Genomic DNA, 26,077 nt, shown 5'->3' on the forward strand with positions numbered 1-26,077 from the left:
CTACAGTAAAGGAGTAAGAGAATATTGTTAATCTGAGATATATTTTTTAAAATAAAATTAACAAGTATCTGCATATAAATTTTAATATTCATCATATTTCGGTGTTATCGCCGAGTCGTCCTTATTATATAAAGGATATATAATTATCTCAAGATCGTAATACATCTAAATCACAAATGTCTATAAATATATTATTTTTTGTCTATAAATATTAGGTATGATTTAACAAAAAATGCTTAATTGCATTTTTCAAAATAAACTTATTTGAACTTAACAATAATTTTATTCATCGGTAACTTTCAACTGAGATTTCTTTAATTACCTATACTTAATTAAATAATAATTCACATAATCATCACGTACCTACAACAATACTGTTTTAACAATATCTAGGAGATTTTCATGCCTTTGCACAAAATATTCGCTTATTACTTTGACAGAAAACACTAGGTAAATTGAAAAATTTCAAATTTTCATTGAAAATTTTAGGTTAGTAGGTTTAAATAAAAGTATTTATGCAACATTAGAGCAGAAAAGCACAAATCGAAAGTATAAAATAATAACACTGTCAACTCATGTTTAAATATTTTGACGGGCATTAATACCAGTACAACTAACTACACAACAACTCTGGTAGCATATAATTATGATTTTGATCTCATGTAATGTTTAGTCGTACCGATAGCTTTGAACTTACTAAGACTTGATGCGTGGCCGTTATTTAAGGAAAATAAATAGGCTTCATTATTCAAACCTCTTGCATAAAATTTAGTCTTACTTCCAAAATACAAAATATGGTTAAAGAAACATACTTTGCATTCCTATTGTACCTAATTGCACAATATACATAAATACCATCTTATCCACCGTTTTTTAGTGACGTGCACAATTTCTTTATAGAAACTAAACAAGATAAGATATTCGAAACGAATAACTATACAATAATTATAACTACATATAATAATTCCATCTCCAAGGCGCATCATAAAATTTTAGGAAGGCTTTGAATGAGTGCACGCCAGCTACAATTTTATACTAAAACGCTTGAAATGAACGATGAAACGTAAAATTAGGTAGACATATTAACCTACCTTAAAAAAAATTGACTGTATACCTGCATCAAAAGATTATAAAATATATTGACCATAATACACATATCTACCCAACTACCACGAAGAGTTACCATTAATAGTCCCATCACTATTGTAGCAATATTGCTTAATGCTTTATATATTACAATCTCTAGTGCGGGATAGCACGGTAGCTGCCAGTGCTTGAAACCCAAATATTTCATACCGGTAAGTGTACATTTTTCAAAGTACTAAAAAAGAAAATTAATAAAGGTTACTGAGTGGTTTCCATGTGTGATCGTTGAATTAGTTGATTGACCGCGCGTGTTCGATTTCACACTTAGCAGCGCAGCAGAGAGCGGGCATGCGTCCTATCTAAGATTCCGTGGTCCCGTGTACATGAAAGCCTTTATAGAGCGGTTTGATATTAAAGGTTTAGTTCCAATTTTAATGGGTTCAAAACTAAATAAAAATTTAATATTATGAAACCTGTTTTACGCCCAGTTAGTATTTATATTGGGTATATTAGTTTCAACTTATCACTATGACCTCACATACCAACTCGTACCTACATAATAGAATTTTAACTTCTAATGTGAACTCTTCGTATTAGTTGAAACACTTATTCCCGAAATTGAAATTGGCACCGAAGTGGGAGATATTTATAACATATCTTCATATCGAGTTTTGAGAGAAATAAACATCTTTATGGTTATACAAACAATGAAAATCTGAGATCGAAAAATAAAAAAATGCAATTGTATTGTAGGAACACATTTACACGTAGGTAATCCTGATATATTATTTTAACAGAGAACTTAGTTACAATACGAAAGAATAATTTGTACTTCTGGCACAGAAACAAACGTCTACATAAATTGTAAGTATTAAATAAACCATAGTAATTTTTTGAATATATATAATAAAATATTGTAATAATATACTAATAATTGTAGATGCTACCTACCTAGGCTACCTTCTCCCTCGAACAGTGAGGACTTGAAGACAATTCTAATATTATAACTAAATTGGTCGGTCAGGAGGTTGATATATTTTATATATATAAAAATAATACAAAATGATCTCTAATATCTTTAAGACTTAACGTTGCAAGCAACGTAAACGTTGCATCTGTAATAACCATAAATTATAATAAACCACGTATTAACAGTTTGGTTCTTCTTAAATGTCTCAAAAAGTTGCCCAATGGTAGGTCAAAAAGGGTACATCCCTTTAATTATAAATGCATAAAAAACTCATTTACTTAACCAATTAAAAATACGGGTAACGAGATTTAACATCTACCTATAAACATCTTTTAATTTTCAGTTTGCCAGACATTTTGTCAGACATTTTGTCATCTAGGTTTTCAGTGCGGTTACTAACGTATTGAAAACTTTATATGAACACTGTTGCATCTTAGTACCTAGTTGAATGAAAGTCATAAATAATCGATGTAAAAGTACATCTACGACTAGGTAAAATAACATGTTTGTTCTTGATCTCGATATCCATACAATGCCAGTAGTCGTAGGTTTAACAAAGCAAGCATGAAGTTAACAAATATGCCATATAGATCTAACAATAGAGTAAACAAACCATTAAGGAATCTCAATTCACAAACACTTACTCGGTTAAATAAGTATTTTATTGCGATACAAAATACTGGGGAACAAAGTACCTAAGGCCTTAATGAGACTTAGGTGTACGACGAGGTTTTTATTCGAGCAATCCACAACCAATCAGACAGGAAAGGTAGCGAATGAATACTCTATGTTAATTCTACACAAATTTGCTACATCAAGCTTCACCCACATTGGCGTATCTGTATAGGAGCTTATTATTTCAATAGGTACTAATTACGTGGCGAGGATTTTGCTCCCTTTGATATCGCAATTATGTGGATCAAGTTTAATGGAGAATTCGTCCATGCTCCTTTCTGACGCTATTTCAGAACCCATTGTTGAAGAAACTTGGTGTGCTCAAAGGCAATCGCCCTCAGGCAATGGCTCAGGCAATGGATCTTCGATGTCACAGTCGTTTGGCAAATTGTTGTTCTGTTCCTGATCCCGGCTTAGAACGAAAACAGGTTCTACATTTTCGTCATCGCTGTTGAATCTGTAAAGAGGAAAAAATGACGAATTAAATAAGATCTTATCAAGAAAGTAAAAATTTGTATTTACGTATTGTAGACAATGTGACGTTATTATCACCGCTTAGTAATAAGTGGCGGACCGAGCTGATGGCCCACCTGTTGGTAAGCGGAAAGCCATCGCCTATAAACGCCTAAGAACTGCATGTGCCTGTAATCACACCCGTGACTACGAATTCACACCGAAACACAGCATTGCAAGATTTAGAGGCAGAGAGAGAAATAAGCATGGTGGTAATAGGGATGAGCTACTTCCCGGGACGAGCTTTGTCACAAAAAGGGAGATGTTATTTCTATATCTATTTAATAGTAGTAGACTACTATTAAATATATATATAAATATCGTCTAGTAATAGTAGTCTACTACTATTAAATATATATAGAAATAACATCTCACTGGAGTTATATAATATTTTGAATTATCTCAGATATTTAGTAACTGATATCTACTTAAGGTTGATACACATCTCTCTATGTAGGTCCACTGCAATCACAGACTAAACCTTTTAAGCGTGCTTGTTTGTACTGGTTTGTCTATTTAAAATAACAGAACTGTAAATAATGTGCTATTCTTAGGATTTTGCTTTATAATTTTTGTTAGAGCTATACTTTTTGTGTGATACGATTACCGATGAGGGTGCGAATTAATACATATAGGTAAAATAGTAGTAAACTTACTGGTAACGAGGAATCTCTCCCCTCATTGTGCATATGGCATTAGTAAGTGCTTTCACGTAATTTTTGGCAAGGGTTAGTGTTTCTATCTTGGATAGACTTCGGTTATCCTTTTTCACGTGAGGAATTACACGACGTAGATCCTGGAAAGTAACAAAATACTTAAAGTTGGTAACTATAGAAAACTACCGCATTAAACTACTATCAAGCATCAGACAGATCTGCAAGATCAGAAATAATGGAAATGGAAATAGTGCGTTTCTTATAATAGGCTACTTTGTTATGTTGATATTTTATTTACGATATTTATCATTTCGATACGTTGATGTATCTATATAAATATCAGGTAGGTGTCGAAAACGTATAAGATACCCAATATATATTTCTTTTGACTGAAAGCACCTGAGTTTTAGACCTTGAGCAGCTGTAGGTGAATAAGCCGGAAAGACTGCTTTCGAGCTGTACGTTTTAACATAAATTATGGGTTTTCAATCAGCTAGTCTAAAGACGAGAAAGAGAGACAGAAGTTTGTTCTCTAATGACGTATTTTCTGACTTCACTTTGTTTTATCGCTGATAACGAAATCGTTGTACAGCTGAATGTTCAAATAAAAAACCTTTTATCTGTAAATACAGCTTACGTGAACACCTTGAAAATAATACAGAGTAATTAAGCGAGTAAAGACTTTTTTCGCTAATTTCATAAATTATTTAATTACCTCGAACGCACGGTTCAGCGAGTGCATCCGCATGCGTTCCCGTTCATTGCTCTCCAATCTACGTAAGTTGCGTTCCCGGGCGGATATTCCACAGCGGCGTCGACGGCCTGGCCCGTTGGAACCGGTTGTCGTGCCTGAGGATGAGGAGCCTGCGGGTGTCCGTCGCGGCCTGCAGACTCGACGCGGGATTTGCTCATCGCTACCACTGCCGCTGTCATAGAAATCTGAAACATTATTCAGTGAATTAAAGTGGTATGGTATCTACGGATAATTTGAATGAAATCTCAGTCCGTTAAATAAAATATCGCCACCAGAAAGTACGCGGATGAAGTAAAATGATCATTGTTTTTTTTTAGTTCTAATTGACGGACCAAGGAGATGGCCCACTTGATGAAAGTGGAAAATCGTTCCAAATTCTTAGGGCATACAAACAGTTCAAAACTTCTTAGGGTATACACATAACGTGTTCTACAAATTGATGTCCTATGTCCGTCGTCACCTACAACTCAGGTTGACGGACGTATTAGGCTTCCTGTAATTACGCTGGAAACCACGCCCTTCACACCAGAACACAGCAATACTGCTTTGTGGCAGAAATAAGCATGGCGATTGAAGATACTCCTTCAGATAACCTCTGTCACAAAAAGCTACACTACTACTGAAAATATAATAGGTATAATATTTTTTCATTACTCGTTTTATAGTAGCAAACACTATGCTATTGCACCCTTAGTGCATTTTGACGCTCCTAATCGAAGGTCGGTCTCATATGTACGAGTATATTCCTTGTTTTAATAGTCAAATTCATCCATTATATCTACAGCAAACGTTTTTGGCAAAAAAACAGGATTGCACGACTCCAACACGACTGATATTTCCATTTTGCTTTACCGTTACAGTGTATCTAAACACGAAAACAACTCCAGGATTGCGAGCATGCAATCGTGGAGTTGTTGTACATGTACAAGGTAGGTATACTTATAATTAAATATTTTTTGAATAAATCTACAATATTGCAAATAAATTAAACGAATGTCTTCTGAGTTTGAATTTATATTTACTTTCGTATAAAACTTTTTAAAAGTTTTTGAATGCATATTTCAATACAAAGACATCGAAAGACACACATCTTAATATATATCAAAAGTTCAGGTACAGTCCCTTAAAAACCCCTCAGAGAAAAGTTGCACTACTTTGCTTTTATTTATTTTGAATGATTCTTTCTTAAAAAATGTGTTTTGTTACTGCACACTGACGTTGGTTTTCTTACAAGCAACCAAAATTGGTTCTTATGACTTATTGACGACAGCATATCTAATATAATATTGACTGAAACATAGATTAGTTTCAGATGAAGTATTTTGATACTTAAAAATGACTCTCCGATTCAACAATAGCCTGTAACAGTCCACTTCCGGACTAAGCGAGGGTCTGCACATAATCACCACGCTTGGCTGATGAGAGGTTGGTGATCGCAGTAGATAGGACGCTGGACATCTTAGTCACCTCGTACGACACATTCCAAAAAAAAAATCAAAATTCATTTATTTCAAGTAGGCCTAATTTATAAGCACTTTTGAAACGTCTGTTTATAGTGACCGGTTCGGAAGGCAGATTCCACTTAGAAGAGCCGGCAAGAAACTCAGCAGATTGCTTTTTTCCAACATCATTTTAAAGTTTAACAATCTTAAGAATTTTCCTGTTTTGTGAGAGATGAGAACGGAGTGGCCTGCTTCCAAGCAGCCTTGTCGTTAAGGAATTCATCAATCGTGTAGTAGGTAACCAAGATTTGTTACATGTGTTTTAATACATTGTTTAAACTTAGGTAAAGGTAGATCTAATATTATCTTCGGTATCATGTTATAAAAGCATATACCCATCCCCACAAAGGATTTCACGCGGGAAGAGTGCCGTCACCACTCTCCGATTACTAGCTTCCTGCATCGTTTTCTCAACTTTGAGGACCGTGACATCCACAGAAAAGGCTTTCATTCTATTACTGGTCGTGGGAATAGCACTTATTGGTGCATCGACTTCCTCTCGTGTGAAAATGTCTATCAGGACTGACCAACGTCTCGAACTACGATCACAGGGTTTCTTTTCTTCAATCTTACCATTGATCACAAGTTTTGTGATGGTGCTCGCGTTTTTACGTCACCGACAGAGGCGACATGTCGGCTATCCATGTAGCATGTTGGCTATTCAACTTAAATTAATTTTCAGTCTATTCAAGTTCTGGTAAATTAGATATAATCAGTAGCATGCATACACGCACAAAATCTTATGTTTCTTTCTATACCTATTTCATAGTGTAAAACGATTTTTAACGTGTGCACAATGGTCGTGGTCCAGTTCTGTATGTATGGGTGAATAATTAAATTGTACCAGTACCCATTAGATTTTCGAGATAACCAATCGAATAGTAACCAATGTTTATAGAAAGAAGTTAACTTAATCAAGTTATTTTATAGGATACTTAAGTCATAAGTGAAAGTAAGAAAAGGCAACAACCTAGTGCGATAAACGGCAAGTAGAGCTAGCTTATCGCACCTATAGTTATATAGATTTGAGTTAGTTTACCTGCTTTGGTTGTTTATTTATATTGAATATACTCCGAATCATTCTGATAAAGAGGTTTGAATCAAACATTTCCATGTCAGAGCAAAATCTACTTTTCATCCCAGAAAACAAACGACAAAATAGTTAGCCAAAAATTGCGTAGATAGTAAGTAAGAATGGGTATCAAATATATAATATTATTAATTTATTTATTTAATAGAAAGTCAAAGTTGTGTACAATGCCAAAAATAGTATCAATTTGATAATATTGTAACTTACGTTTTTTTTGTTTTTAAAGCATCCCGTAGGACAGTTTATTTGGAAGATGTGTGCATGCATTCAATTAAGGTGTTGTTCTACGGTTATTATAAGATCTTCTTTTTCAAATCTGGTGTAGTTTATAAAAATAACTTTTTTAAATTAAGTGTATCTGTCTATCTATCTTGTGGTGGGGCCCGATTCGGCGGATGCATTTCGACCCTTCAGGACCTTTTTACTCACCCTTAAATCCCCCTCATCCTAAACAGCTTCAATTACCCACTCTAAAAATTTGATTGAAGCTTTTAGGTTCCACTCCCAGAAGTTCCAACCGCTTTTAGCCAATCCATCGGATTCACAAAGCAAATGCTCCATAGACGGTCCTCGTTGCAGGCCCTACATGTATGTATGCTTTGTTTTGTTAAACTCGCGATAACTTATAAATTAAAAAAAAAAATAGGTCCAATTCGAAATAATAAAAAAATATAAAATATTTTTTAATTATTTCGCTATATTATTAAATAAATGCGCAATAAACGCAGAAAAAGAACGCGGGCAATAGCTATATTATTATAAACTAGCAAAAGAGTGTTCATTGCATTAATGATTTATGGCACATATTTTATAGCTTGAATCTTGTAAATGGGCATCTCGGACGAAGCACCAGTTCTTCTGTTTTGAATAAAGTGTGAGTTAAGCATTAATGAAATTCATATAGGTATGTATCGATCTATTGGAAACACCTAGAGGCGCCTGATTTGTTAGCGTTGATGTATAAACATCCCACGTGTAAACGTGGGAGGCTTTCAGACGCGTCACTTCTCTTATCACAGTGTTTATCTCCATGGATACGTCGCTATGATTACGTCCATAATTTTATTATGTGTTATATATATAATGAGAAAAGTACATTTGAAATGAGTTAAAAATTTATTTTATACGAATATATATATACATTGCCTCTAGACACAATTCCTATTTCAAATAATTACAGCAGTGTCTATCGGGCAGGCAATAGTACAACCTACTATTGTTACGATAAACGTTAAGCCTATGAAAAATAATATTAATTCCAAATTGAATTATTTGTGTAGAAAAATACCATAACTGAGACAATAATATGTGTATTTATTTACATGTAAAAATTGATAACACAAAAAACTAATTTTAATTTATAATAACGACATCGCGCTAACGGAATTTTCAAACAAATAAGATACCTATAGAGCCTGCAGTTTATGCGGCCCCGTTGCGAGAATAAAAGTAACAGCAACAGTTTAAAAAAACTTATAAATGTTCTCATAATATGTCTGGGATGGAGATTTCGTATTTGGAAGTATATTCTGTTCGGAAAAATTCCCTATTATCAGTAATTAAAAAGAACCATATAACTTGAAAAAGTTGTATGCATGAAAGAGATCGTCTTTCACTGAATTAAACCATCATGTCTTCTTAAAAGGAATTAAGGCGATCGAGAAGATCTCTGGAGCATTGCAAGTGCCTTGATCGAAACTTGAGTATTACGTGACGCGACTGCACGCTCGAACTGTTTGCGTAAGCGCGGCAGTGCAGACTAATCGATTTGAACGAGCTAAGGGGGAATTTCGTCATGCCTTATCAAAATCGTCATTCTCACCGTGATGTTCTGCACGCGTGATGTACCTGCCTACCTATGGTTTGATATATTTTTGCAGTTACTTAGTTTTACATGAAAATAAATAGATTTTTATTACTCAAATCATGAAAACAAGGAAAAAATTCACAATTCAAGATTAATTTATTTAAAGTAGGCCTAGTGCTTATAAAGCACTTATGAAACGTCATGTCAGTCTGTTTGTAGTGACTCTAACACCGGTTCGAAGGGCAGATAGTACCGAAAAGAGCCAGCAAGAAACTCAGCAGATTGCACTTTCCCAACATCTTTATAGTTGAACAATCTTTAGAAAATTTCTATATTGTGAGAGATGAGTGCGGAGTGGCCTTGTCGCTAAGGAATTCATCAATCGCGTAGTAGCCACGATTGTTTAAATGTGTTTTACTACATTTGTTTAAAAGTTTTTTACATGTCGCAAAAGTATTTTTTTCGTGCCGTATAGGGCAGGCAGATCAGAATACAATAAAGGTCACCACCCCTCCTCTTCACGCCGGTGTCGTGCGAAGCGACTAAGGAAATATGCCAAAGAGCGGGCAGCAACGCGGTTTTCTCTGCTAGGTACGACTAAGTACCATCTACTGCTATCACCAACCCGTCAACCCAACGTGATGATTATGGGCAAATCCCGTTGGGAGAGGCCTTCATGCCAGCAGTGGACTGCTATAGGCTATTGATTGATTGTGTCATTATTAATTTAACAAAAAATATTACAATTACGTATACTGTCTTTATGTATAACGTGTTTTTTGAAAAGATCTGTTAAAAGAACGTACCGCCAGCTTGTTCTATCTTGATGTCTGCCTCCTCTTGTTTTTTGACATAAAATTCAGTGGCGTCCTCTTCATAGCAGATCATCATTTGGTCTGGTGATGCCGCTTCTGAACCACCGCCCTCAGCGCTGGCCCACTGGGGCATTTCGACACCTGGAATAAGCCATAAAAGAAAATTTAAAATCGTAACAGCTGAACAAATCTTTTTGTCACTATGTTTGCTAATCAGTCGATTGCGCTGTTATAGCAATGTCGAACTAAAGTGCAATATTTCGATGATTATAACCGACTTGACCGTAGAAGTTACCAACTTAAAGGTTAACCTACTTTGTAAGTCAGATGACGGCTTGTACCTTGCCTCCGTAAAATTGCAACAAAATATTCGCATCGCCCGGAAATTAGCACTGTTCCAACAGCAAAGATTCTATAGAGTAATACTAATAGTTATACTAATATTTGTGCGAGATTTTGATTAATCCGTGCCGATCGCCGCTACCAAGGATTGGTTTATTCCCGTCCAATAGCCTAGACGTAAAGACGTATGCCACGCTTATTATGACTAAGACAATCTAAGATAATACCTGATACTTAGTAACCTTTGCTAGAGTTTTTTGCTGAATAAAGGTACAATAAAAAGCAAGATAGGTCAAACCTGTACAATCTCTTCATCATCATCTCTCCCGTGAGACTCACAGCGGCCTGATAATAATTCTCTGGCTTTATGGAAATATTTTTTGGAAAGCATCAACGTCTTAACTTATTGGTAAAGATGAATGAATGAATAAACTTTCATTGCATACCACAGAGAAAGTTCACAGAGGTACAGCTCTCCTGTGAGAGATCAAATTTGGGCTCATAGTGGGCTGATGATAATTCTCTTATTATGTATATTTAATTGATTATGTATTGATCTAATCTAAAGAATACATCGTCGCCTTAACTTTAGTAGTTAGTTAAGAATTTGGTGCTGTCTGTTCAACTAAACACTTTATCATCTGCATCTCTGTAATTTACTCGAAAAATTTCCACTTCGAAAATTTTTCGAAGTGGAAATTTTTCGAGTAAATTACTTACTACCTGTACCCTGTACGCTTGTGGCCAAGCTGCTTTTCAACTCAGTCTGATATTAATTAATATGATTCCCTTGAGGATTTTTATTTAAAAATTGTATACAAATACTAGACTTAGAGTATTTGAGAAATGCTTTTACAGAAATGCAATATTGTGTACCTACAAAATATAAAACCCCATCGTAGTCATCAACTTTCTTAATATGCCACATTTCCACATTTTCGAGTCTTACGGACAGTAACACATTGTCATAACTTATACTATTTTTTTTATACTATCTTGTCAGTTTGTAAACATTTGATGATGTTAGTACTATTTAGTTTTATAATTGTGGTTAGTAAGAACCGAGGCTTGAAATCTTTCAGTGTTATTATAACATGATTCATAGTTACGTATGAGTGCGCTAAAATTATAGATATTTATATTTATCAAAGAAATTACCTAATATGATAATAAAAAAAAACCCAATTTATAACTTCTAATTCCTGTAAGTCTAAGTTTTAAGTCCGGCATAGGTACCTACTGCGCTCAAGATATTTAGAAGAAGTGAAACTGATTACTTCAATGCAAATTTTATGAAAGTAACGGCATAGTCACTAAATTATTGCGGAACTGTGTTGCTAGCGAGAAATACACGCTTTAAATGTATATTATACGTATATTGATTAAACGTTGAATTTATTTGATAACCGTGTCCTACCTAATCAATGGTAAACGTGTACAATGCATTAACGCTTTAGATAAGGTGAACTTCCGAAAAATGCGCATGAAATTGTTTTTCTCAAACATGAACAGGAATATAATACCAATACTAATTGCGAAAAGTCAAGAGACGCGCTTCATTGTGAGTAATCAGCACTCCACTAAAGAAACACTAACGTCAGGTTCTGTCCATGTCGACGTTGATAATCTCAATGTAGATAGTATATCTGTAATTATTAAAACATTGCTTTTTAATTATCAAGGCTAATATGGAACAGTATATGGCCTTAGGGGATTGTCATACGATCACAATGTTTTCTACTATCTAGAACCTCACGAGATAAACGAGTTAACTCATCCGGGCTTGGCTATTTTAAATCCGCGCCATTAAAATCTTTTATCCTGCCGAGCCGATTTTTATGAGGCCTGATGTAATATCGGCAAAAGTAAATGTCATGAAAAGTGGTTAATGTTTTTTTAAATCTTTTTTTCATCACACTTGCTCGTAACCTTAACCATATTCGCATATGTAGAGATCGCTATGTAGCGCCGCCAAATTGTATACTTTTTTGTTAAAAATTTATTTACAATTTTTCTATTTGTTTATGTGGTGTACAATAAAAGTGTATTATATGCGCCTATTATTCATTTATATTCCAATGATATAAGGTTCATAATCCAAGATATTAAACGCGTGTTATATTTTAAAATTACCGTACTTGTGATTTATTTATGATGACCCGATTAAGTTTAGTTTGTACTTCACTGTAAGTTATACGCATAAGGATGGACCACTTTTAATTTAGCTGGGTAATACAGTTTTTTTTTAACCAACAAAGAGGTTCTATGCGGCTTAAAATAGCCATTTCCATAAATAAACAAATATTTTCACCTTCTCAAATTATTATAAATAGACGTTTAATTTTATCAAATTATTCACAATTAAAGTTTAATTTTAAACATGTCTTAAATATTACCTGATTATTTTTAATTTAGCAGCAAAAAAAAAGTCGTCGCGCCATTTCCGCGATTAATATTTAGTTAATATTATCGCTTCTTGGTCTATTGAGGTTAATAACCTATTTCGACTAAAATCTCGATAGCAGCCTAGGAAACTTTTATACAGTGGTCAAAATGCAAAAAATGGTCAGTTATTTTCTGAGAACGTAGTTAAAATTTTATCCTGTTTTTGACCTCGCAAGTGTGATGAAAATCGTCGTATGGTCCATCTTGTCACACTCTCGGCTTTCTAAGCACAGTCGCTTTTAGCTTAGTGCCTCGACTGTAAAATGCAATGTTATAAAACTATATTCACAATCTATTTTAAACGATTCCATGAATTGTAATTTTGATTTCTGTTTTTATAATCGAATAAATAAACGTAAATAAATATCGTATTTGCTGAAAATTTTAGTTTAATCCAATTTTTACGTTTCAGATTTAGTCTATTCTAGCTAGTCTAAACAGGTTAATTGTTTTTGTTCAAACTAGAATAGCTACAGTTCGGCTTCAAACTATTTAATATGTATAGGGTTTGCCCTTCACGTAATATTCTCTACAGAACATCTTTGGAATGGTTGTGCTGTAGATAATGTCACTTAGACACATAGCTGTTTTATACAGGATATTGTACTCAATATCCTGAGGATGCTCTAGTGGCGGATTTTTATGTCCGGAGCTGTATGAAAAATCTGTCTTGGTTTCTCGATAGGTACTAAACATTTGCTTTTTTCTGCATGAACAAAATAGGAGAGTATTTTTTCTAACAGATAAATTATCAGTTTTTTATATCCATCGGTAAACTGGTTGTAGTTGTATAGGTGTGTTGGAAACATAAAGTACATTCCGTATAATATGTAATTCTATATTCAGAATGTTTGATCGCATTCTTTATGGCACATAAAATATAAACACTAAAAATTTACTGTGAAGAAGCTTAAACTAGACATTTAAGCAACTTCTTATCAGTCTTAGCGTTGAAGCGATTTACGTTTCCATGAAAAAGTTGTTGTAAAATTTATATTATGGAAATACTTCATCGGTATTGCCTGGTGACCAAATTGGCTATGGGTATCATAATAAGGCTCAGAACCACTCAACGGACAATGTAGAGAGCTATGCGCGAATCTCTCCGTGATCAAATCAGGAATAAGAAGATCCGTAGAAGGGCCGGAGTTGCTGATATAGCTAAACAAGTACGAAGTAATGGCAATGTGTCGGGCAAGTATCTCGAAAAACCGATGTATCTGTTGTGTGAGGTGGTGTCTCAAGTTGCTGGAATGAAGCATTTGTAGATTCGCGACAATTGTGACAGATGACATCATAAGAGTCGCAGGGAGCAATCTAGTTGCTCCCTGCGACTCTTACGATGTCATCATGTCATGACCTGGAACTCCCGACAAAAGACCAATGTCCAACAGTGGACTCTGTATAATAGCCTTTTCCAACTAGCGTTGTAAAATGGGGATATAAAATGAGAACATCTGTATCAATTTACCCCTTGATCAATAAAGATACAGTAGTCTATATTTACCCTTAACTGAAGGCGGGGCTTTGTCGCCAGGCGACAAGAGGCGCCCCAGCGGCGCCATCCACGTCAAATGACATTAACACCCCAGACTATACATGAGTGACGTTCAGGATGATAATTTGTTCATAAATACAGGCTATACAAACACGGTTTGTTTCAAACTTATATTACGTACTTATAATAAATGACTGACAAGGTTGTATTTAACCCGTAACTGGTTTTTATGACCTTAAATACCATAAACTTTATATGAAAGTTTTAAATAAAAGTTGGTTTATCGAAATAGTTGCTAATTATGTTATTTCTTTGATTTCTCACGGTTTCTATGTAATGCAGAACTCTAACGTCTTAAGCGCCGTGGATAATGTGTCGCTCACAAGTTCGGCGAGATAATCCTGTGATTCGTTAAGCTTTGTGTAGCTAAGGATAAGAAAACTTAGCATGTTGAACTTACCTATCGAACCCTTATTTTACAAACATTACGCCAAGTAAAAAGGATATTTGTTTAATCGTTAATGCAAATCCGAATAAAAACGTGAATACCAAAGTATGTAATAATATTTCGAGCCTCTTTTGAAAGTAGAACGCTCTGTGGACGTCACACCGGACTACTTCAAATTGCAAATCAAATTCAGTCTGTGATTCGGATTCCACCTCGTAATATATAAATAAGATTTGAGACAATAAATAGATTTATGAAAATCCTTCAATAGTATGTGCGTAAAGATGAAGTGAAATGAACACGCATTAGTAATAATAATTTTCTTTATCTGTTTCTTATCCTTGTAATCTAACGATTATAAATTTATAATCTAACAAAGGATTTTTAATACTCACGAATTGGTGATAAAAATTAAGTATGGTATTAACATAAATCATAACGACCTAAAAACTTAAACTTATATAAAATGTTTTTTTCATAAAATCTACTTTATCGTACTATAATATTTAACAATCGTGTGATTTTATTATTACTTATTTATGTAATTTCCAGCATACACAAACAAAGAAAAGCACAATAGATAAAAATATAAAATACAAAAGGTAACATTCGGAAGGTGAGATCTATTTTGAACGTAACTGAATATTGTATTTTTATTAGAAGGTTGTTCGAGCTCTACGGTACTGCCACGTGGCACGTTCTACGCGACTTTTGCTACGCCGTCCCGCTACGAATAGCAAAAGGGCGGTCTTTACCTGATTTCACATACATCAGGTAAGCAACATGGCAAAAAGGTATATTTAAAAGAAAATTATTGTTTATTATCAGCCTAAATCAGTGATTAACTTGCCTTGGGTTCGTATGAAGATATAGATATTATAAATAATATAATGTATGAAGATATAGATATTATAAATAATAAATAGCTATTATAATATAAATAATGATAATAATATAAATTTAATTCGATATTGTATTCTGTAAATTATTATTTTTATAATACTTTTCTCCAATTTTGTAATTTTTATATGTATTACTATGGTCTATGAGATAAAGATATTATTATTATTATTATAATAAATTATACGACAATTTTTCATTATTCCAATCAATCAATAACCTATAGCATTCGACTGCTGGACTAAAGACCTCTGCCAACGGCAGGGTTTGCCCATAATCACCTTGCAGACAAGTTGGTGATCGCAGTTAACGGTACTACCATTAGCACAGTGTGATTGAGCTCATCGGGAAGTACTACCGCCATGTTTATTTCTGCGGGCCAAGACGCATTTCTGCGTTTCGGTCTGAATGGTGTGGTTGCCGGTGTAGCTACAGGCACATGAGCCCGCGAGGGAGGACAAAGAATATAATTAACGTGAGCACGGGAACATGGAAGAGGAGAAGTTTACCCCCGTTTATTATCTATACTTATAATAAAACATTAACTGGAAGATTTCTGTAAATTTAATATATTTTGAAAATTGGGGGATGCTTTATAATCGATACTGAGTCCAAAACAGATTTTTATTTAATTTTTGTCTGTCTGTCTGTCCGGGCATCACGTGAAAACTACTGAACGGATTCAAATAAAACTTGGTATAGTGGTAGTCGATATTCCGGGTCAACATATAGGCTACTTTTTATCCCGATAAACAATAAGTTTCCTCGAGGAAATGGGATGCAAATTTTTATCAATTTTACTTTATAGCTCCGTTAAATTTGAACCGATTTTAATAATTCTTTTTTATTTGAAAGTATATACTATCAAGCATGTACGGTCTTATTCTAATAAAAACAAATAACTGTTAGTCACAAGGCATATGGGACAACGATCGAAGGAAAGTAATCCTACTAATATTTAAAATGCGAAAGTTTGTGAGGATGGATGTATGGATGGATGTATGTATGTATGTATGTATGTATGTATGTATGTATGTATGTATGTATGTATGTATGTACCCCTCCCCCTATCCCTTGAAACCCTCGTAGCTTTAGTTTTAAGTTTACGAATGTTGTTATCGCCATCATCTCACTACCGTGTAATTCTTATGATCGCATCAAAAGTGCCATCAAAAGTGCCTACTTGAATAAAGATATTTTAGACTTTGACTTTGAATTTATCAACTGAAATACCACGTAAATAGCTACCCACGATGATTATGATGTTAGCATCAGATATATTCTAGTTTCCCCATTGACTCATACGCGGACGACGAGTTACACATATATTATTTGGATATTATTTCCACTTGTACGCCAGTGCTGAGAGTTGATAAACCTGCGGGTGAAGATAATTTTTTTTCTTTCCCCGGGGATAAAATTTTCTCATGTGCTGAGCTGAGGATAATGGACACAGGACGGCACTTTGTATCACGATTTCCATGCATACCCTTCAAAGTGTTGCTCTGTTTACTGGCGACGGTTTTTCCGTTACCATCTGCTTTGTCTGTCATTTATTCAGTAAGCATAAATGTTTCGATACCATTGAAGAAGACTCTCTCTTGCGTGGTGAATGTAACGAATGCATGACTTAAATTATTCATTGGGTAAATTTATATTCCGTATACCGCGATCCTTGTTTAATGATAGTTCGGGCGTCAGCACTGTTTTTGCTAGAGAAATTTCTCTTAAATGAATAACTGAATCAATTCGACTATACAAATAACTGGAATAAACCTAGAACATCCTCCCGCTATTACTGCCTGAAAGTTGAAAGGAAATAAGTATAAGATATGGACACAGAAACGCCTCTGGTATTATTTTGTATCCACCCATAAGTAATATATGGAAAAAAATAATAAACAATAATTGCTCACGATATTGAAACCTTTACCAGACAGTTTGTATCTCCTATAAGGAACTTGCGTCAGTCGTAACCAACACTTGTTTCAATATACTTTATATATATATTTTTTAATTTTATATATAATTATACATAAAAAATAACTTAACTTTATTATAATATAGTGTACATTATACTACATAGTAAGCCGATCGTTTTTGCAATTAATAATTTATGTTTTTGTCTTTAAAGTGTTTATCTTTCTATATATGAAATAAAAATCTATAATAAGAATATTTGAATTGGAATATCCGTAGTTGTGTCTGCTTAGCCCTTATAGACTAACGATTTTGAAAGTTACATATAAGAATTTATGATCAACAACGTATACGTAGTTTATATACATTTAGTTTGAAACGCGTTCAATCATTGACATTTGCGTGACATTTAGAACAACGGATAAGAGGCCAACATGCTTGTAGGCAAAGTGTGATTCAGTATTTTATTACCCGTTTTTTACTATATCATTAATGTTAGTGATACCTTAAAGCATATCTGTGTACCTACTGCTAGTGCAAACGGAGTGCATTTGTCCTTTGCATATTACTATATTATTACCGTTTTTCAAGCAAGTCTCACCTTAGAACGTCGTTACGTATCGCACTTCTTATTACTTAATTAGAAAGGAGTTATTTCTAACATGATAAATGCTACAAATGTTAGCTGCATTTCACTAAACTGATTCGAATCTAATTTATATTTAATTTATTTGTTAATTAAATTTATATTTCGTTGATGAGATAACGTATCAAATTCCATGTTAAGTTACTACGTAGCAAACAAGTCCGCGTGGCAGGCGACCTTCGTACGCCATACACTTTCACCTTGCTTCCACCGTTAGCCCACTTAGATCTATCGTGTATTATTATTGTACCACAAAAAGTGACATAACAATGTATTGGAAGAACATTAGAACCGTTATTTTTCTTTTAGTAGCGGCATGTTTTCCTCGGTAGACAAGCAAGACCGAAAACTCCCAACGAAAATTCAGGAATTACAAATTTCCATATTGATAAGAGTGTGGTCTCAATATTCACTAGTGTGCCAGGTAGGTAGTAATAGTACCTTACTATGCCAAGTTAAGTTGTAAAAATAATTGCAACCACAAATTTTTAGGGGTACTAAAAATAATGAACTAGTGAATTTTAGTTTTTCTAAAATCGTAAAGAAAACATTAATAACATAATAAATGAATGAAAGAAAACCACTTTCATTAAACCTTAAATGTTAAACGCTATTTACTTGTATGACGTATCCTATAATAAATATTATAATATTCTTCTTGGGCATTTAATGTCGTTAGATTATAATTATTGCCCTTTACAGTATTTCATTTTAATAAACGCTTTAGAAGAAATCATAGGTTAAAGCAACCGAGAAAATAAAGATACCATGCTTACCCGCTAAAATGAGACAGCACTCTAAGATGCAAGGGAACAAAAAATGCGACTATGAAGAATTTAGTTTGAACCTTTAATACACGTTTAATTGCTATCGATTTTTGGAGACGTAAATATTTTTTTTTTCCACTTTTTTTAAAGACTTAAGAAGATACTGGCGTATCAATTAGTAGCCCACTTAACCTGTCATTTACTATTATTCCTTGGTAAAAAAGGAAATTTTAACTATTTTTAAGAAACACCCTACAGCCATCGCGAGTGATGCAGTGCGGTGGCGCTATAATTGTTTCAGTAAATCACGTAGCAAAAATTTAATCAGATCAGGTATTTCGAAAATGCATGAAACACCTCTCTTTTTATCACTACTACACGTAACTAAACACATTGGTATATTTCTGACAAGCTTTTATTTGATCGCACCTCTTTCGGCTCTCACGGTGACTCGCCCGTGAGACCTTCGGACATCTATGATTAGATAAATCGATATTGGGAACTTCCGATTTTGAAAATAGATACCCTTATTTAAAATAAAAATGGAGTCGAACAAATATTGTACGTGGAAAGTCATAGTAGTGCTGGTTAAATTACGCGGGAAAAGGCTAGTTTACTATAATTCTTATTCATAACCATCCAACGATACGCTGAAGCACATAATTAAGAAGTAACTAGTCAAAGAAGGTATAGATCTCATTTACCCTACGAACATTTACTGTATCAGCAAATGACCATAAATCTTTTTAAATCACTTCTCTAGGGATATAGTTAAGAGTTAGCTTACAAACTTATAACATATTCTGCCCTTTCACATACTTGTTGCATAGTTGCAGTCGGTTACCGATAAAGCAATACAAGTTTTTCCTAATTCAAGAAATTGGAACATTGGCGCAAAGATAAATAAAAAATTTGTCGATAATTGCGCATTCAAATCTCATTTTTATTTAACAGACAGTAATGAATACCGATGGTAGGTACCTAATTCTTTTATTCGTCTTATTCCAGCTAGGGTACGTACTGCTAATAAAATGTATCTCATCAATTATTTATTTAATAGGTTTTAACTTTTATTACAACCATTCCCTTTTTGGGGGGTTTTAAAAATAAAATATTTGAAATCAGCGCGAGTTGTTATTATGTTAATATAAATGTTTAGGTACTGAATATTATGAAACAGGAAAGGAAATAAGTATCTACCTATCTATCTAGACATAAAATAATGGTTATCTAATCTTACTTATTCATCGTGTTTTTGATGTTTTAGTTATATAAATTACATCACTTTATATTTGTAACTTCAAACCTATACGTTCAATACCTACTTAGTTAAAGCTTATGTTGTTAAAATTGTCTTAATTAAGATAAGGCCGTAAGAGTCGATAGCATAATTATTGGTATCGCGTTATAGAATTTATTTACATTTAGCTACTTACAAACAAAATGTTTACATAAATTTAATCAAATAAGGTATTTTTGGAGAACGCTATGTAATTTTTTCTACTTTGTACTACTATTCCGAAAACGCTTGATCGCTCGAGGTTTCACGTGAGAGTCGGTCACCTTACTTCACATTACTTCTTTAACCAATATTAAACAAATAAAAAGCTCGGTGTGACTGTCTTATATACCTTCAGGACAAAGCTCTAAAGTCTGAATTCGATGTTGTTGGAGAAAATATTTATTGATATGTTTGCCTAAAAGATTTCACCCACGGTGGTCAATCTCAAGACAGATATTCACAGCCCTGGGAGATATTATAGTGCACAAGTGTGTGGGCAAACACAGGTTCACTCTCTATTTCCTCACTCTCATTGTATGTTGCGCAGGACGTGCTCTCCGAGGCACGGGCACCTATCTACTCCAAGGAACAAACTTACGGGTAATTAATCAAGAAATTATTACGTAGAGTTGGTTTGCAAGATAATTATGAAAATTCCATACGTGAGTATATTTAAGAATTAGGTACGTGCATAAGTACAGTTTTACATTTGACATGTAACATTTAATACACACTGCTACGTGTGTGAATGTACCTACCTATGTAATGAATTACACGCATACGTTTTCAATATCGAATACGAGAGAACCAGCTGGACAAACTTACAACAATTAAAGTAAATTGTATTCGCTCATTTGTTTTCAATAGTTTATATTCGAACTATATTTATGATATTTACCTTTGATAATAATATAGTCTCTCATTATAAAACCATAATTGTATAACCATATGTGTGTAACCGTAAATAATTGAAAAATGTATTAGGTACAGTAGAATACGTAACAGATCATCCAGAACTTCTGACCTTAAGACAAGAAGTCAAAATAGAAAGCAGAGGTTCACATCTGGAAACTCTGCTTTCTTTAGGAAGGAAGTTGGGTAGCACTTGGGTACCTTAGGTTAGTACGTTATGTGATATTTTCAATGGATTTTTGAATATGCAAGCTTATAGTATGTTATTGTTGTCTTACGCTAAAACAGTTAAACCTTATCCACCGACGGTTGTGTCGGCGGTATATTACATAATTAATTACAAATATAAGTTATAACAATGTTATCTTAATAATTTTACGAACTAGAACATTTTCACAATTATAGCCACAGTACATAAATATTGTTTGAACCACGAGTATTTGCGATTTTTGGAGAATCTAATTATTAGATGAGTATATGTGGTTTTAGCGTCGATTTATGGAGTCTATCCTTACAGAGGCTGGTAATAAAACCTCACTGATTAACCCCATTATTGTTTGTCCATAGCTTAGAGACAATTGATTGTTCAGCTTGGCAATAATGTATTATTGATTGGCCCAATATATCTCTATAGATAGTTTTATAGGTTTGCAGTTTTGTGCGGTTGTGTGCGATAGCGTTATTCTTAGTATGATTGTTACTCTTTATTTGTATAGTACATGAAGTAAAAGTAAAATCAAAATACACGCAAGAAAAGAAACATAAAAATAAAAGCAGAAAACGAAAGGCAGCCTTATCGCTCAGTAGCGATCTCTGCCAGGCAACCTCAGAATTAGGAAAACAAAAGAGGAAATGAAACTGCTGGTAGTAGCGTTCCCGTGCGTGACCCGAACCGTCTTAGTTGTTTAAAGCCTGATATAACCTTCTCGCCTCCGCATCATGGCGATAAGTATACATGAAGAAAGAAAAAAAAGAAAGGTAACCTAAATTTTCTCAGCTATAGTTCATTAGAGAAAACGCTAAATGGTTATCTCAGAATGATTAGAATAAGAACTACCAATTTACAGGATTAAAGTCTTGTGGCATGTTGAGTAAACCAGCGAACATCCGCTAAGACTCTCGACCAACATCTTAAGAGGTTTACGTCTTACGTCTAGCTATTGAATCAAGAGCCGGATACGGAAGTTAGTTTTACTAGATTCGAGCATGGCATATAGAGCGGATATCGATTTCTTGTAGATTTAAGTACACTACTACACTACAATCAAGTACACGTATAATGGTAAAAATAATATGGTTAATCTTTAAATGTGTATGGTTAATATTATAAATGCGAAAGTATGTCTGTTTCTCTGCAATCGAGATGAACAGTTGAATCTCCATAAAATTTGGCACTCTGAAAATGGATAGGATTATATTTATCTCGGAAGCGCTCCTGGTTAAAGGCGCTCGTGGGAAAAAAATAGCACTTGTTAAATGCAGTACCTACGCATTGACCACTTAACTTTTCTTGCCGAAATTTTGGACAAAATTAATTTGCATTCTGGAGACGGCCAAAGGATACCTTTTATTCCGGAAAAAGAATGGTTTTTGTTTACTTTTTTACAAATTAATTACATTTCAAAGACTATACTAAATACTATAACCATCATAATATAAGAGTACCCACATCAACAAATGCAGGTAATAGTTGACAATTGATGCTGTTTACTAAATTATTGCACTGCTTTCGAGCAATTTCTTATAGTCCATTGACTTCCGTATTCAATCTTGGAGATCTAAAACAGAAAACCATGCTTACTGTTATCGAGGCTGGCAATTTTTTAGCCCCAACCATATTAAGACGAAAAAGCCACACGTTTTGGTTACCATGCCCATAAGCGAACATTCATATATATCTTTATTTATTTAGTTACTAGCTGTTGCCCGTGACTTCGTCCGCGTTTGTTTTTGTTTTTTGACGTGGCATTCAATTTAGTTCTAGTTCTAAAAAAATTTAAAGTATTCAGTATCGCTAAGCCTTAAATGAGGGGCTTGCTGTCCGCTGAGGAGTTTTGTCCTCTATCTCCAACCACATTCATCAGATCTACACAAAGTTTGGGCAAAATTAAACAAATATAACCTCTATAGTACAAAAATAATTATTGCAATCGGTTATAATTTGTCGTAGTTATGGTGTAAGATCGTCAAACACTCGTCCCCTCTCCCAAAGGAACCGAGCTTAATGTCAGGATATGAAGTATCCTATATTACTTCTAACACTTCCAAGAATATGTGTACAAAGTTTCATGAGGATCGGTTAAGTAGTTTTTGCGTGAAAGCGTAACAAACAAACTTACATTGACATTTATAATATTAGTAGGGATGATGACCAAGTAGGAGGTTCAATTACTTAACAGTACGAGATACTGTGCAATAAAAAAGTTCAAAAACAAAAGCAAAAACGTGACTGCGATTGCAAGAATGAAAGTCGATGAGCGAGATCTAAGCTTGCCTTCCACAATTTCAGTATCAAGATTACGAAAAAGTACATTCAGTACTTACGTCTAATATGCAGCTTTAGTAACAAGTACTTATATCTCGAAAATCAAAGATCTAATTTAAATTCTAAATTCAAGATTATACCTACCTACTTTATAAGCACTTGTCACATGTCAACTCTGTTCGTAGCAGTTGCTCTTTTTTTAACATCAATTGAACATCATTTTGTGGTATGTATTAAGAGCAGAGCTGACTGCTTTAAGCAACCATGACATTAAGAAAATCTGAGTAACATGGGTAGTAAGAACCTATCTGAAAATTGTGTAGTAAAGTTGAAATGAAAAAGAAGCCTCCTTTGCCACCTAATAACATGATAATAAAATTGTTCTAAGAGTGAGAAAAATTCATGGGCATCACCCGCAGCGTATTAATGTTCAGAAGATTAGCTCAAACCCACCACGCTGCTCCAATTCAGGCTGGTGAATTTTTCACAATAACTTTGTAGTTCTTATGTCTTATAGATATAAACATGACTGAATGCTAGTAAGAAATTACATTGATAAGTTGTCTGAAATCAAGTTATACTCATGCGTTGAATAAGGAGAGCAGTGTAATCTAGGTACCTACAAGATCTTTACTACTTAACTGCTAACCTAACAAAAACTAACTTTTGATAGCTGTGGTTGTTGGTTTATTTTTCTAAAGTAATGATAAATTTAGGTAATAAAATCCAAAATGGTATTTGATAAGCGTTTATGTCAATTTAGCAACAACATTAAAAGTGAAGGTATTCACGTCCTTAGCGATTGTTCTATAACCTACTTTTGGTATATCAAACTCCTCTTTTAGGTCTTTGAAGCGAATCGTACGAATGGATCCTACCTAACCTCGCCATAACCCCTAATCACTGCTTGATGAGTAAATTAAAAAAGAAATCTATTTAAGCTAAAATATTAAAACTCCTTTTTTCAAAACACAATGAGAGTCCCACATCATTTCTCTAAACATTAGGTTATTTTGCACAAAAACAAATTAACAAATAAAAAAGCTCATCTTTAAGGCTCAACCGTGGGCAATTCAATTCAGTATTTATGTACGAAGACTATTTTTTTTTTGTATTTTAATACTTAATTATTTTCTTCCCAAATAGGTCGTGTTAAAGTTTCATTACCTTTAAGAAGATTGTGAACTACCTATTTATATTATGTATAAATAAAATAGAGAAGATAAAAAATATTTTTGTTTTGTACGCGTGCTTTAACTTGTACTTTTTTAAATTGAATTTTTAATGTAATGTCTGTTCCATATAGACAAAAAAACACGATAATGTTTTAATTTTACAGACCTACTCATGTGATTTATGACATGTGTTAAAGTGTGACGATAAAATATATATTTTATTTATCGTTATCGCACATTAGTTACGTAGGTGTGTTTTGAATTGCTATTGATTGTATTAATTCGCTTCTTAGCCATGCTTTTAATGGATGTAGGCACCTACTATACATTCCAAATTGCTTTATTCAAATAGAGATTTTTGCCTTTATGTAGTGATAAACAAAGATTCATCAATTTAAAGTTAAAGTTTGCCGTAACGGTTACTTAGACTAGGGTAGCAACCTAAGCTAACAGAAGATTAAAGTAGAACAATTTTTATTTTTTTTGCCAAAGATACAAACGAACGTGAAAAAGGATAGGACGTGCGCAAGGACTACTTATTTCTTAAGAGATTTCTTTCAGTAACACATGTGAAAGAGAAGAGAAGAGAGAAGAGATTTCCCAAATAATGACTTTTCCCAAGATATAAATTAGAATATTTAGGGTACAATGTGTTATGCACTTATGATATGCGTGCCACTGAGTTTTTCTTAACGGTAATTAACATCATATCCAACTTGCATAGATAATTGGCATTAAAGTAGCTGACATAATGCAACGCTTTGAAAACTGTTGTAACGTAATAGGTACCTAGGTACCTACTGTTGTTGCGTATCCATAAATTAAAAATAATCCTCGTAAAAGATCTTTCTTGTAATTATGTACAGTCTAGTCAAACGGACTAAATAAATAGATACCTTTATCCTAAGTAAAAAAACTATTTATTTATTTAAATTATTTATGCATTTATTTATATTTTATGAGGTTTTTTGTAACTTATTTAAAGCTTGATAATATGAAACAATAACAAGTTACTTAGAAATGTGCTTAAAGGTAGTCTAAATGACAAATTGAATTAAAAAATCATTGATCCACATACACAATTTACAAAAAAATATTGTTTGTCAATCTATACGTGTAATTTAACAAAGAATTTGCCTTTCACTTAGCATTCAGAACTGACACGTAGGTTAAATTTTTGTCTGAGTCGGGATCAACTTACCTTGCGATGCCGTGGTCGAGGTGCCCAGGAAGTGCACAGAGTAATTTTCACTGCGTTATCATGTTCCAAACAGGATTGTACGTAGCGAAAGTGATAGTTTTCGCGTAATCGAGCGCGGCGAGATGCGAATCGGTAATCGCTAACGTGTCGGTTAGACAGAAGTGCGGCACAGGCACTCACCTCGGCCT

The 26,077-nt window shown here is 33.8% G+C and overlaps 1 protein-coding gene across 1 annotated transcript; it reads right to left on the minus strand.

The window, feature by feature from the left end:
• Nucleotides 1-65: 65 nt before the first annotated feature.
• LOC120629138 (protein dimmed-like) lies at nucleotides 66-26,077 on the minus strand. Its single transcript, XM_039897931.1, has 5 exons — nucleotides 25,890-26,077; nucleotides 9,860-10,009; nucleotides 4,616-4,839; nucleotides 3,901-4,040; nucleotides 66-3,188 (listed from the first exon to the last, which is right to left on the minus strand). Exons 2-5 carry the CDS (start codon nucleotides 9,999-10,001, stop codon nucleotides 3,053-3,055), a joined length of 642 nt encoding a protein of 213 aa, XP_039753865.1. The 5' UTR covers nucleotides 10,002-10,009; nucleotides 25,890-26,077; the 3' UTR covers nucleotides 66-3,052.

The sequence above is a fragment of the Pararge aegeria genome, chromosome 14 (assembly GCF_905163445.1).
Source record: "Pararge aegeria chromosome 14, ilParAegt1.1, whole genome shotgun sequence".
In the NCBI taxonomy this organism is placed as follows: Eukaryota; Metazoa; Arthropoda; class Insecta; order Lepidoptera; family Nymphalidae; genus Pararge; species Pararge aegeria.